The sequence below is a fragment of the Balaenoptera musculus genome, chromosome 12, assembly GCF_009873245.2.
Source record: "Balaenoptera musculus isolate JJ_BM4_2016_0621 chromosome 12, mBalMus1.pri.v3, whole genome shotgun sequence".
Classification (NCBI taxonomy): Eukaryota; Metazoa; Chordata; class Mammalia; order Artiodactyla; family Balaenopteridae; genus Balaenoptera; species Balaenoptera musculus.
The window spans coordinates 20,142,167-20,156,849 of NC_045796.1; the positions used below are offsets into that span (position 1 = coordinate 20,142,167).

General features: G+C 42.8%; 1 protein-coding gene across 2 annotated transcripts in view; it reads left to right on the forward strand.

Moving 5' to 3' along the window:
• The window catches only part of EPM2A (EPM2A glucan phosphatase, laforin), a 100,191-nt gene extending 85,734 nt beyond the window's left edge, over positions 1 to 14,457 (forward strand). For both annotated transcript variants that reach the window (XM_036871798.1, XM_036871800.1), the window contains 2 exons: positions 5,720 to 5,961; positions 13,797 to 14,457. In XM_036871798.1, the coding sequence (XP_036727693.1) occupies positions 5,720 to 5,961; positions 13,797 to 14,074 (520 nt within the window). In that variant the 3' untranslated portion in view covers positions 14,075 to 14,457. The remainder of the gene's footprint in view (positions 1 to 5,719; positions 5,962 to 13,796) is intronic.
• Positions 14,458 to 14,683: the final 226 nt, after the last annotated feature.

A 14,683-nucleotide genomic window follows, 5' to 3' on the forward strand; every position in this document is an offset into this window, starting at 1 on the left:
TTCTGTTCTGGGTTGACTGAGTGTCAATGCCCATTTGGTACAGTGGTTTCTCTTTGACCTTTCCAAATAATCTATAGTGGAGCTGCCAGAAATCTCTGCTGTAATTCATGATTGATAGTGAGTTATTCATAAAATAGTTCTCTGGAAGTTTTATGATGTCATTTACAATATAATTGTAAGCTATGCTTTTTATTCTGTTATTGTATCTTTGAAGTTTGGTATGTCTAGCATTAAAACTACCTTTACAGAAGATTTTTTATTCCCTAAATCTTATATTTCAACAAATTTCTTATCACCTTTACAAAAAAATCCTGATTTAAAAAATCATTTAAAGTATCATTGACACCAAAAGAAGATTAAAACTAAGATGAGATGAGTAAAAATTGATTTTTAATGGTGTCAAATCATTCTCTTTTGAATGAAGTAAAAGTTTAATTACTGTTTAGAAGGGACATCATGCATCTTATTACTATAGTGTATCGTGTAACTAGAAATGTATCACCTACTATTGAGACAAAAAACTGAAATAGGATGCATACAAAGGGCACTTTAGCTGCCTGATTAAGTAGAATCTATTGATCTGTCTGTTTCCAGCAAGCCCAGTATTTTGTTTCTATATCCCATGTAATGGTTCAGTATAATTTACTTTACAACTTCAATTCTCTATCCTTCACTACACTGCTTGTTTTCAGAATTTATCTTTAGTTATCCGCCTCCTAGGTTCAGAACATCTTACTCTAAAAAAATCAGGAATTATTTTATATTAATTTCTTAAATATGTACTCTGACTTCCAGAATTGTTAGAGGAAGAATTAATTATGTTAAGTAAAAGTTGGAAGTATCTGGTATAGAAACTGGTGTTATTTGTGTGTGAGTATGTGTGGGTATGTATTTCAAGGGCTTATTTCCATTAGAAACTTGATGTGGGAAATATATATGTTAAGGTACCAACTTTGGGCCTATTTATCTTTGATTTGTTCTGAGTTTCTTAAGGTTACTGGCTAGTTTAAATACATTTGAAGACCAGGGCTGAATGAGATGATAAAATAACACCATTTTTTTTAGCAACACAATGTGATCTACATATTGAGTATGGTTTTGGATTCTGATTTCTTATTTTATAGGGTCAAATATCCTGATTTACCCTTTATATATCTCTATGAACTACTCTTTGGTATTTGTGCAAATCTTGCATGCCAGCCACTTTGTTTTGGCATTTATTTACTAGTTAAATACTAAATGCTCCCACTCAAAGAGTACAGTACTCAAGAGAACTCTGGATAACATTTGGAATTTAGCTTACCTGTCATGAATATTCATTTTAATATGTAACCAGTCCACTTCAAAATTTGTACAGTAAAAGTACACTATTGTTCAGAGGGTTGTATAACTGAGGTGTCCACTTCCTTCTTTTTCCAGCTGAGTGTTCTTAAGTATGCTCAGTTAAACCCCAAAGTGTAGGTAAAGTAGCCCAACACTATTACCTACTAGGCATCCAGCAGGTTGCTGCAGGAGGAATCTTTATGGAATCATGGAAGGAAGGATGGAACATCTACATGGGGGAGGGTTCCTACTCTCACTGAACAGCCGGAGTGAAGGGGCAACGACCCAGGGGATGTGAAGTTTCCATTCCTGCAAAGACCAAATACTCAGCTAACAGTGTCCTGGCCAAGCATAGCTCTGGGGTACTCTAAATGTGTCCCTGCTGGTGGTCTTTCTCTCAGTTCAATGGGGCGTCTGAGAATTCTTTGGAGTCAGAAATAAGGTTTAAAAAAAACCTTTAGATCCTGTGCCCTTCTTCACAGCACCTGGGTTTCTCTTTGTTTTAAATTTTATCCTTTTATTGCTTCCATAATAATCATCAATATCCACAAGGAAATTCCTAATAACCCATTATACTTAGAACCCAAGCGGCAACAAAAATTGGTTTATCCTCTCCTGGAGAGTAAGTAGGGTTCACGCTTTAGAAAGATGATGCTTGATCTTGTAAGATATTTTCATTGAGGATGGATAATACCCACATTGGAGGATTAGTCAGTTGGCTTCTTAATGTTAACATCCACAATGACAACAACAACAACCAAAGGAGAATAACTAGCTGGATTTCATATTATAAAATAGGGTGAATAGTCTACGCTCTGCAGCATTCAAATGAAGGATACATAGAATAATGAAAAATTATATGAATAGACATTTCAATATCAAATAAATTACTAAAATAGGTAAATTATAATAACTAGACATAAACTCCACTAGTATTTATTATGTATCCACTAGTGTCAGACTTATTCAAATACATTACTTAATTGTATTTACTCCTTACAAAATTCCTATGAATTAGTTATTTTTAGACCCATTTTAAAGATGAGCACACCAAAGGCTCAGAGATGATAAATAGGTTGGCCTAAGGTCAAACAGTTATTACCAAGTGCTTTTAAAAATATTGTGCTAAAATTGGTATTTGAACCCAGTTTTTCTAGCTTGTGTTTAGTGCCTTTCCATTATGCCACACTTAACATGTTATCCTGCTGTTCAGCTATCTAATACTAGGCTTTTGCTTCATTCTCTATAATCTCTCTTCACATACACACATACATACATACTTACATATTTTCAAATATGACATGGAATCATATTATCATCAGAATATTGTAGCTGATGAGCCACAAACTCTGTGTCAGATATGTTGATCTTACTCATTCTCCACATTCCTTTTCTTTCTACAGAAAGTAAAGAGTTCTATTCCAGTTTTCTTCCCCTAAACGAAGGTTTCCTAACCTCCACTTTATTGACATTTTGGAGAAGATAATTCTTTGTTGTGGGGAGATGTCCAGTGCATTGCAGGATGCTTAGCAACATCTCTGGTCTCAATCTACTAGATGTCAGTAGCACCACCCAGTGTGATAATCAAAAATGTCTCCATAATCACTGTCAAATATCCTTCGGGAAGCAAAACTGTTCCCAATTGAGAATGACTGCTCTAAACTTAAAATGAAAGTAACTAAATAAAAGTGTAGTCCCTCTGCTCTGTTTCTTCCCTGCATATTAGAGACTTTAAGCAATTAGTTTATTTAGGCTTTGTATTAGTCAGAACAAGTCAGGTTAGGCTGTGGTAACAAACAATGCCAAAATTGGCTTAACACAATGAGCTGTTAGCTCTCTGGGCTGCTGTCCTCCCTGAGTTAGGTTACCATCCAGGTGACTTCAGCTCCTAGAAGCTCAGCATCCACATGTGCCTTCATACTCATTGCAGCAGGGAAAGAGAGAGTGGAAGATCATGCATAGGTCTTAAGTATGTCCCTCTGAAGTCACACCGGTCACTTCAGCTTACGTTTAATCAACAAAAGCAAGTCACGTGGCCATATCTAACTTTGAGGCGGAGAGGAAGTTTAGTCCTCCATGCTTGAAAGGGGATACCTGGGAACACTGGTGAGCATCCGTGATGCCTGCCACCGTCATCTAAGAACTATTGTCTGAACGCCCTGTAATGAACCTAGTAAGGTTCTAGGTTACATGAATCAAGTAAAGTTTGAAATAGATTATTCACCTATTAGTTCTGGAGAGAATGTACGCATGTGGAATAATCAGTGAACAAGACAACATATACCATATGCAACAAATTATAATAACATGTGTTCAATTTATATATTAATTTGGAAAATATTTACATTTTTAAGATACTTACATTTTATGATTTTAAGTCTTGCAACTAAAGAGCATGGTATATCTTTTGGGTTCTGGGACCTAATTCCAATGTGTGGGGGAGGGAGTGTTCTCACACATCCAAGAAATTCTCCAGAGACCAGCTTGGTGTCCTGCAGTTCAATTCAATTCTGACACTACCTCCACCTACAGACAGCATCAGATTCCACAGGTTAAGGGCTCAGTCACACAAGACCCAGCCCCCAACCTGCCTTCAGAGGCCAGTTGCAAACCCAGGTTGTTACCCGTGTTTCTGATTGACTGGCTACGGATTGGAGATTCCCCATACCTCTCCTTAGACTTGAGTTTGATTAATTTTCTAGAGCAGCTCACAGAACTCAGAGAAACATTTTACCTCCTAGATCACCAGTTTATTATAAAAGCATGTAACTCAGCGACAGTCAGATATAAGAGACACCTAGGGGAAGCATGGGGAAAAGGGCAGGGCCTTCTTCTCTCAGTTCCACGTGTTCACCAACCTGGAGGCTCCCCAAACCCTGTTCTTTTAGGTTTTTATGGAGGCTTCATTTCATAGGCATGGTTAATAAAATCATTGGCCAAAGGTGATTGGTTCAACCTCCAGCCCCTCTCCCCTCCCAGGAGGTCAGGGGGTGGGATGAAAATTCCAACTCTCTAATCACAAGGTTGGTGCCCCCTGGCAACCAGCCCCCATGCTTAGGTGTATTCCAAAAGTTACCTCATTAACAAAAGACACCATTACGGCTCTAATCACTTAGGAAATTTCAATGGTTTTAGGAGATCTGTGCCAGAAATGGTTATGAAGAGCAAATATATATTTCTTATTATAAATCACAATATCACAGTATGTCTCTCTATTTATTCATTGTTGTTTTCGTAATGTCCTCTAATAAAATTTTATAGTGCTTTCTGGTTAAAGGTATTCCTAGATGTTTTATTTTTTATTTTTTAAGAAATCAGCTCAGTTTTCTTTTTCTCTTTTTCTTTTTTTTTTAAAGGAATTCCTTTATTTTTATTTATTTATTTATTTATTTTTTAATTTATTTTTGGCTGTGTTGGGTCTTCGTTTCTGTGCAAGGGCTTTCTCCAGTTGCGGCAAGTGGGGGCCACTCTTCATCGCGGTGCGCGGGCCTCTCACTATCGCGGCCTCTCCTGTTGCGGAGCACAAGCTCAGTAGTTGTGGCTCACGGGCCTAGTTGCTCCGCGGCATGTGGGATCTTCCCAGACCAGGGCTCGAACCCGTGTCCCTTGCATTGGCAGGCAGACTCTCAACCACTGCGCCACCAGGGAAGCCCCCCTAGATGTTTTATAATTTTGTTGTTATTTTTGAATGAGATTTTCCCTGCTCCTCCCATTCTATTTCTACCTGGCTATTGGTAGTACAGAGAATGGTTGCTTGGTATTTTTATATTTTCCTTCATCCAGATATCTTAATACTTTTAATATTTTTCATAGCTTTTGTAGTTTAATCTCTTTTTCAGAGTTACATTTCCTCTTCTTACATTGTAGCATTAGGTGAATCATACAATGTTGATACTAATGGAAATAATCTTTACTTTGATTTTATTTAAAAGAAGATTGTTGATTATTAGTTTCTGTTAATCTCATACTATTTGAAATTTTTGTATAGAGTTTTAAACAGGAATGGATGCTGAATTTTAGCACATATTTTCCAGAATTAATCATAGGAGTTTTACATTTAATTTGTTAGTATTTGAAATATGTTGACGGGTTTCCTAATATTGAACCACATATACATTCCTGGAATAGGTATAACTTGGTGGACTTACTTTAATATATTGCTAGATTTGGTTTGCTAATGCTTATTTCCTGGCGTTCTAGTTAATTGAATTATTTGTTTCCTCCAAAACACCACCACCAGTATTTCGGTCTTTTGATAATAATATTGGTTCTCATATTCTTAATACAGCTTTTCCTGTTCCAGCTTTAAAGGTTAATTGCGTTTTAATACTACATATTTTATGCAGCTCCTATAACACCAACAATAGTAATAGTTGACTCCATGTGTTCTTATTAGAATTCTACCAAATATCTGGCTGGGTAGCTGCCCTCGCCAAGTGGAACATGTAACCATCAAACTGAAGCATGAACTGGGGATTACGGCTGTAATGAATTTCCAGACGGAATGGGATATTGTACAGAATTCCTCAGGCTGTAACCGCTACCCAGAACCCATGACTCCTGACACTATGATTAAGCTGTATAAGGAAGAAGGCTTGGCCTACATCTGGATGCCGACACCGGATATGAGCACTGAAGGTAAGCATGAGAAGGAGCTTTCTGGCTCCTTGTTGAATGTGTTTCAAAGAAGCCCTTGCTGGTTTTTTGCCTGTCTGTCTGTCTGTCTGTCTGCCTCTACCTGCCTACCTTGCTGTCTATAATTGATGACCTAAACGTGAATGACAGATATGGAATAAATATAAGGTTTTTGGTTTAATATATTTAATATATATATCTTTTGACACCTTGGCTAAGATTCTGTTTAACATGGGTCCTTTGATTTATTTATTCATTAAACATGTATTTACTGTGTATCAACTATGTGTGTGGGACCCTAGGCTGGTGGTTGGGAATACAACAGTGAGGAAAAGCAGGCACAACTCCTGTCCTCATGGAGCTTCTAGCTCTGTAGGGCAGACAAGCATTAATCAAATGACTACAGATAGAGTTGTAAAGCTATGATGAGTTTTTCGGTTAGAAAGATACATAGATATTGCTATGAGAGCCTAGGCAGGCAAATCAGACCTAGGAAGAAGGGCCAGAGAAGGTTTTCTCGGGTGTGTTTGAGCTGAGATCTGAAGCGGGGGTTGGCACGGGTGAGGTGGGAAAGAGGCTTGGTCCAGGCAGAGGGAGCAGCTTGGGAAGAATCCCCATTGCAGGAGAGCACAGAGTGTTGGAGGAACTGAAAGAAGACCAGTGTGGCTGCAGGGCTGGGAAGGAGGGAACAGAGTCTTGCAGGATTTGGGGCACAATAAAAACTTTAGATGCTATCCTAAAACAGTGAGAAGCAGTCGAAAGGGCGGGAGGCTGAGAGATGTCAAGTTAACTTTTTTTTTCCCTCTAAAAGTGCCCTTCGTTTGCAGTGTAGAGTATGTCGGAGTGGGCCCCAGCCGATCTGGGGATGCCAGTTAGGAGGCGACTGCAGTAGGTAAGGTGAGAGATAACGAGAGAGAACGCAGCAGCTTGGGGCAGGGTGGCAATAGTGATGCTTCATTTACCGCACAAACACTGGCTGAGCGTGTCTTTGTGAAGAGGGAAGTAGGGTGTGACACGGATGCTGCCAGGGAAACAGAGGTAAATAAGGCACACTTTTTTTTTTTAAATTTATTTATTTTATTTATTTATTTTTGGCTGCGTTGGGTCTTCGTTGCTGTGCGCGGGCTTTCTCTAGTTGCGGCGAGCGGGGGCTACTCTTCGTTGCTGTGCGCGGGCTTCTCACTGTGGTGGCTTCTCTTGTTCTGGAGCATGGGCTCTAGGCGTGCGGGCTTCAGTAGTTGTGGCACGTGGGCTCAGTAGTTGTGGCTCGCGGGCTCTAGAGCGCAGGCTAGTAGTTGTGGCTCACGGGCTTAGTTGCTCCGCGGCATGTGGGATCTTCCCGGACCAGAGCTCTAACCCGTGTCCCCTGCACTGGCAGGCGGATTCTTAACCACTGCACCACCAGGGAAGCCAAAGGCATACTTTTGATCTCATGGTAAGAGGCAGTAAGGCAAGTTCAAAACTAATTATAGTAGAAAGAAGAATGTGATGAGAGGGATGAATCCTGCGCACTACGAGGGTTATGGCGTGGGAGGAGCACTTTTACGGCGGAGCGCAGGGAGGCTACATGAGTATCCTGGGATTTGAGGTGGGCGTGGCAGGTCAAGGTAGAGGGAGAAAGAGCGTGCCAGGTGGAAGAAACAACCGAGGCACAGAGGCATGGTGTTTTAGAGGAACGATCTGAATTTCAGCCTGGCTGTGGAGGAGGGTTCTTGTTTGTAGAAAGGAGTGGAGCCAAGAGAACAAGTCACACGAATAATATCAACCAGATGTCACCAGGGGGCAGCAGAGAGCTATGGACTGGCGCAGGCTGGGGGAGTTTGGTGAACTGCTATTCTGGGGGAAAGAAGGAAGACAGTGATGGCCAGGGAGGAAGCGTCTCTACGATCAGCCCTCTTCCCCGCAAAGTACATTACGTATCAAACACTCTTCTCAGTAATTTCATACATTAACTCATTTAATTCTCAAGACAAGAGTCCAGGCAGATGTTGTAGTTATCTGCATTTTGCAGAGGAAGAGAATGAGGTACAAAAAAGTTAAGTAACCTGGCCTATGTCATATAGCCGAGACACAGCCTGGATTTCACCCCAGGCAGTCAGGCGCAGAGCATTGCTCCTGACACCATATGATGAAGCTTCTCTACATGCTCACGTGGACTCTTCATGCCCTTTCTGCAGACCACCGCCCGCACTTTCAGCCTGTCACGTACATCGTCAGCTGGAGTTAGACAAAGTCATGAGTTTCCAGGGAGGCAGCTTGTCACCCCAGAGCGTCCCAGGACCTTGGCCATCTTGGCTCTTAATGAATCTTTATGGTCCTCCTGGCCGGGCTAGACCCCTTTGTGGGTCCGTCTGAACTGAACTGGGGATGTATAATTTTTCTTCCTGAAGGAGGAGATAGTTTGGTTACTCTTCTTGGTAATTAATGCTGATCCAAAGGAGCTTGATTCAGCTGCAAGAGCTCTGTCTTTTTTCAAGGAATTAAAAAAAAAACAAAACACCTTATTTGCAGAGAAGAGCAGTGGTCGAATCTAGGTCATATTTGCCCTGTCCAGTTTGTTTCTCTGGTTTCAAAATAGAGAAGGTCGTTAGGACAGTGTGCCTGTAGCCTCTAGAGAGTGTTTTGATTTTCACTTCTTTGGTTGTCATCTTAGAGCACTGTTATCCTGTTGGAGTAGGATGTGAGACGAGGCTCAGAGAAGCTGAGATAAATATGGCCTGCTGCACCCCATGCACTGATTCTCCAAAACCCTGCTGACTGATAGGCAATTTGCTTGATAGTTTGGGAATATACAGAAGCCTGATGGAAAATTCTACCTCCAAAGACCCGCTGTCATGGTATTAAAACCTTTGTCGGGGAGGGGTGGGTGGGTTACAGAGTCACCAGGACCCAGTCATACAACGGAGCGTCTTCCACCCTGAGGCACTTTGGAAACATGAAATGGCAGCAAAATGAAAGCTCCCACTTGAAAAAGACCAAACCCCAAGACTAAATAAAGGGTTTCTTTGGTTCAGCATAACCTGGGGGTGGTAATCAAAGAGTTAACAACACTCCTGAGTCGCCAAGGAATTTCTGACCAATAGATCAATCTCTGTGGCTCACAACATTAGCACAATGAACACACAGATTAATTCAGCTGAATATTTTTAGAACTCTAGAGAAAAATCCATCTGGAAGTGTTTTGAGCCGCAGCATAATGCTGTCAGATAAAGTCTGAGAAAGAAGACAGTTTGTTAGGCCTGACTGTCACCACTGGTTGTCACAGACCTGGTACAATCAATCGTGCCGTCGATTCTTTCTCTTGTACTTTTTGTCATATGCAGTGGGGCTGGGGTTGTTTAGGTTTTTCCTTTTCTTTTCTTTTTTTCTTTTTTTTTTTTTTTGGTTTGTGTCTTTCACCTGAGGAACAAAAAGCTCCCAAATCTAGCACTCACCTGAAAACATAAAATCTGTTCATTAATAGTCAGTTTTCCTTCACACAGGAAGTACTCAGATTGGATTTTGACCTCTGTAAGTGCAGTGCTGTTTATAACAAATGGTTTATCCTTGTCTCCCAAATGGGTTAACATGGTCCCCAGAGCCACCCATTTGTGGTCACAGTCTTAGTTCTTTCTCTGGCTCAGCATGCTAAATTCAGTGCTGCCATGAGGTGAAGACACTGGCCTTGGAGCCACTCCGCCTGGGCTTGAGCCTTATCACCATCACGTGATACGGGCAGGTTCGTTCCTGCACTTGGAAAATGGGGAATAATAATTGCAGGCTTACACGATTATAACAATAGAATAAAATAATTGATATGAAAGTGCTTTGAAAATTCCAAAGTTGGGACTATAATATTAGTGCCAAGTTCTTCAGTTTCTACCAAAGGGCGTTACAGATAACATAGACCTTATCAATATTCAGGAAAAGAAGATATGCTCAAATAAAATAGTAATATATTCAGCCATAAATCTGCCTCTGGATTAAGAAAGGAAAGACGTGTGTGTGTGTGTGTGTGTGTGTGTGTGTGTGTGTGTGTGTGTGTGTTGGAAGGCTGAAAGTTGTGCCAGGAATGATTTCTTTCAGGGTCAGCCTAGGTCAACCTCAGATATCTTTAGGGACTCCCCACTCCCACTTATTTCAGGCCCCCTCATGCCTCAGGCTGCCCCACAATGCCCTTGTCCCCCTTCTCACCTGTGCTTGCTTGCTCATTGCATGTTTTCAGGTAGCTTTTAATCATTCTAGAGTTGGATTAGCCTGGAGGACATGTGGACCAGAAATTTAGATAAGAGGGGTCTCGGACTGTCTCAGATCAAATCGGTGTTAACGGGTTTTTTTACATTGTTTTAATTCATGTATTTAATGAATGTTTATTGAGCATCTATGGAGAGTCAAGGCCTGTTTTAAATTCCAAAGTAAGAATCACAGATGGTGGAGTGTTTTGTTGGACCTGCACAGGCTTTAAAATTTTCAACTTAGTTGCCAACACTTAAAATTTGGAATATTTTACATGAAAAAATCAGTGGTTCTCTTTTGCCTTGGGGTGTTATTGTTTTTAAAAATGGAAACATTTTATCAAATTAAATTCTATATGGCATCTAAATATATGAAACATAAAAATTAGGGATCTGGTTGATGCTGGCTTTACTGTGTGAGCCCTGACCCTGGGGACCGTCTTGTGATTCCTTGGTGGGTTACGTATTAGCTCAGGCTCCCTAGAATGGGTTTTCAAGCAGAAGGACATGCGCCTGTAGGGCACAGATGGCCCCTCGAGGGTAGGGGCAGAGGTGCTGAATCCCACGGAGGGTGTTGCCGTCCCCCAGGAGTGAGGGCCGCAGCATGACCAGGTAAGTGGGGGCAGGGACTGACTGAAAATTCAGATTGACAGCATAGTGGCCAGCAAGTGCCACTGACCAGGTAGGTTAGGGAAGGACAATAGTACAGAGGTTAAAACCAGAGGCTTTAGAACCTGGATGGCTGGGTTGGAGGTGGCCATTAGGGAATAACCTTGGGCAAATCTCAGATACAACTGAGGATAATAATAGTACCAACCTCGGAGCTGTTGAGAGGTAGCTATAAAGGAGCTATTGCACACACAGTGCTTAGATCAGTGCTTGGCAGGTAGAAAAGGCTCAGTACGTGTTAGCTGTCATCACTCAAAACAGGGTCAAAGTCAAGGAGGGCTCCAGCTGAAGCCAGGCTGAGAGGGGTGGGCCCCCTAGACTGACTGCTTCTCTGGCTCTCCTTTTTATTCTTTATTCATTCTTTATGTTATTTAAATAATTGTGTGACAGTTCTTAAGTGGGACAGCTGAGTGATTCTAGGAGAAGACCACTGGTGGGTGAGACCTGTGTTTAAACTGGGAGCCTTCTGGAGTTTCCACGTGGCAGCTGACATTTACATTCCAGGATTATGTGTCTGAGCTCACTGAACCTTAAACTAACACAAATCCCTTTTCAACTTCTAAACTGTGTACATACCTGTTGAAGAATCTTTTACAGATAAAAAGGAGAGGGGGAGATACTAGGTCATTTCGGCCATTTGGTGCAGACCCTTCCTTGGGGAACCTCTGGCCAGAATGAAGGTCAGCGGAAGGGATCCCGATGGGTCCATATAGACGTGGCTGGGGCAGGCTGGCCCCACTGATGCTGCAAAAGCTGAACCTTGACTCTGGGACTCGGCAGCAGCTCCTCCTGCAAATGTCCACTGTGGTTTACTTGTGTATTTGGCATTTGATGAAAACCCATATTAAAAATGTTCATGTTTATTTCCTGGCAATGAACATGGTAACTGGAGAGGCAGCCGTAACAGGGAACTTGAAAAGTGATGCCAGCTGTGGCAGGAACAGGAGTAACCCAAGCTTCCCAGATCCGTCACTGGTAGTTCCCTTCCTGGACAACATTACTTAAAGTAAACCTCTAACATGCCCTCAGCGGAACAAAAGCTGTGCCCTTGAACAGGCCTTGCCCTTATCAGCAGGGTCACTCAAACAGACCTTGGAGGTTTTGCCTCCTCTGATCTCTCAACTCAAATGGTGGACCAAATACACAGTCCTTTCCCTGAGACATAGAGAGAGACACCTCTCTGGTACATATGGTGTCTTCTGCCTTGTTACATCTCCGGTGATACTTACTGCCTCTAGGAGAGGGCCATGAGTAACTGACTGTATGGCAGGCCCACCTAGCTCTAACCTCAGAGCACCCTGCAACCAAGCACAGAAGCATAGATCAATTAAAGTTTATGGCTCAGTTTGGACTCTGAGAAATCAAGCAAGGCTTGGAGCTGGTGTGTCTCCAATTCAGATGTCTTCAGGGACAAGGCAGGGAACATGAAAGTGTGGCAACAGGTACTGGCAAGAGATGGAGCTTCAGGAACTTCGAAGTGTGCTCTGCCTCAAGCATTCCTGTTAAAAGCATCTCTAAACTGCCGCATGGGGCCTTTAGATCCCTTAGTCAGAGGGAGTAACAGAGCACCAGGAGCAACTAGAATATTATCCGGCCTCCATATAGATCTCCTGCTCTGATCTCAGAGCAGGGTGAGCCTGAAGCTAAGTGCTACCCCCCTCGCACCCCCTGCCCCAGCAGGGAGGTGACTTCAGGCCACAATGGGATTTTGGTAACTCTCTCCTTCTAAGGTGGTGATGCCTGATTGCAATGTGTTGTGTTGGTCCCTTCAAGGCATTTTAAAAAAGGACATCTAAGGAAAGTCTAAACTTACTTGAGCAGCTCTCATGGGAGAATTCCAGGCCTCATGAAATCATTTGAGGGAGGGGTTTTTCCCACCTCTGCCGTCATCCAACGGGATGGCAATGTGAGGGCCGGACAGGGCATTCTCTGTGGCCCTCGGAAGGTCGCCCCAGGGCTGTGGTGTCTCCATGTGGTTGAGGACAGAGAGCAGCTGGAGAATGTGAAGTCATAGCACAGAGTTTTCATCCAGGACTCTGTATAGTTTCCCTCTTTAATCGCTTCTTGAAGTAATTTATAATGACCATCCTCCACTCTCCAAAAAAATCCACTAAATTCATTTTGCTCTGAGAATCTGTGAGCAGAAGAAACTCCAGGCATCCAGGAGTTTGCTGGTTTTAGGGGCCTCTCTGTCCCTAGGATGATGAAAAGGGCCTGAGTCCAACGAGCCTCAGCAGAGCATTGTATATCCTGTCTCAGTGGGACGAGGGGAAGACATTGGATCATCTAATCATCAAGATAGTAGCCATAGAGCAGCAACACCTATAATCATAATTGCACAGTAAAGGAGAAGTTGAATCAGTTTTAATACACACTGCATCATGAGGGAATACATGAATGACTGGCTATCCCACATTTATCAATTAATAAGTTAGCCTTTTCATTGGACAAATTAAAATTAGCCTATGTTGAAAGAGTCAGATTGACTCCTTTAACCAATATGGACTAACTCTGTTTTGGATTTACCTGGGAGATCCTTTTGGATTAAAGGAAATTCAGGTGACAGGACCTGTGAGCTTCTCTTTGAAATCCTTTAAACCTCTGCCCAATCTGTACAGACCATTCTGATGGATGTAAAAATCCATTCTTCTGAGGATAGGCGGTAGTGAAATTATCTTTGAAGGGAGATTTGCACGGATGCAGACATCATTCAAAGGAAAATCAAGTGAAGATTCAGAGCTGACCTATTGCCTCTGGCTGCTCTTTCCACTTTATAATTAGCAGGTTTTGATGTTGTCTCACCTTTTCTTTCAAAACAAAGGAGTGAAGCAAGCTCCGACATCCCTGCCCCTCCCGCCAAAACATTGTGATTTCTCGGTGCACTGGAGGAGTGACTATTAGCGGCAACACGGGGTTCACTTCTCACTGGTCTGTGCTGTGCTCTTTCAATCCCAGGCCGCATCCAGATGCTGCCGCAGGCGGTGTGTCTCCTCCACGCGCTGCTTGAGAACGGACACACCGTGTACGTGCACTGCAACGCCGGGGTGGGCCGCTCCACCGCCGCCGTCTGCGGCTGGCTCCAGTACGTGCTGGGCTGGAATCGCAGGAAGGTGCAGTACTTCCTCGTGGCCAAAAGGCCGGCTGTGTACATTGATGAAGACGCCTTGGCCCAGGCAGAGGAAGACTTTTATCAGAAATTTGGGAAGGTTCGGTCTTCCATATGCGGTGTATAGGTGATGGATCTGCCTCCGCTCCCTCCCGGTTTCCTTACGAAGCCTGGAGTGCTGCTTGTAAATGACCTAGAAACCAAGATTCTTCCTCAACTGGAAAGACGGGTCCTGGCTTCTCCCCTGACCTGCCTTCTTTAGTCTGGCACTGACTTTTGGTTACGCTTTGGTTGAACTGTATCTTCCTTGGAATATTTTACAAAGGAAGCTGTAACTGACACACAAGAAGAGTCCACAAGCAGCTGGACTGTGCAGTGTGGTTCTGGCATCAGACAGAAGGTGAATGGGTGCAGTTCTGTGCCTGCAGGTGGCTCGGCCCCTTCAGCATGCTGGCTGCTTTGCGGTACTGTGACCGCACGACTGCCCTTGCTTGTTGCGTTGTGACTTGGCTTGCGGAAGAAAAGGTTAGGAGTTATGTAGATGGCGTCACTGCGTGTGTCCATGCACACACACACACACACACACACACACACACACGTACATACACGCACAGCTTTTCTGCTGAACTGAGATGGAATTATAAAGTAAGAGTTGGTCATTTGACCAAAGAAGGGAATAAGGATGGGCGGGAGCCTAGGCTATGATAAAGTAAGAGCCTCATATGACCCAAAGCAA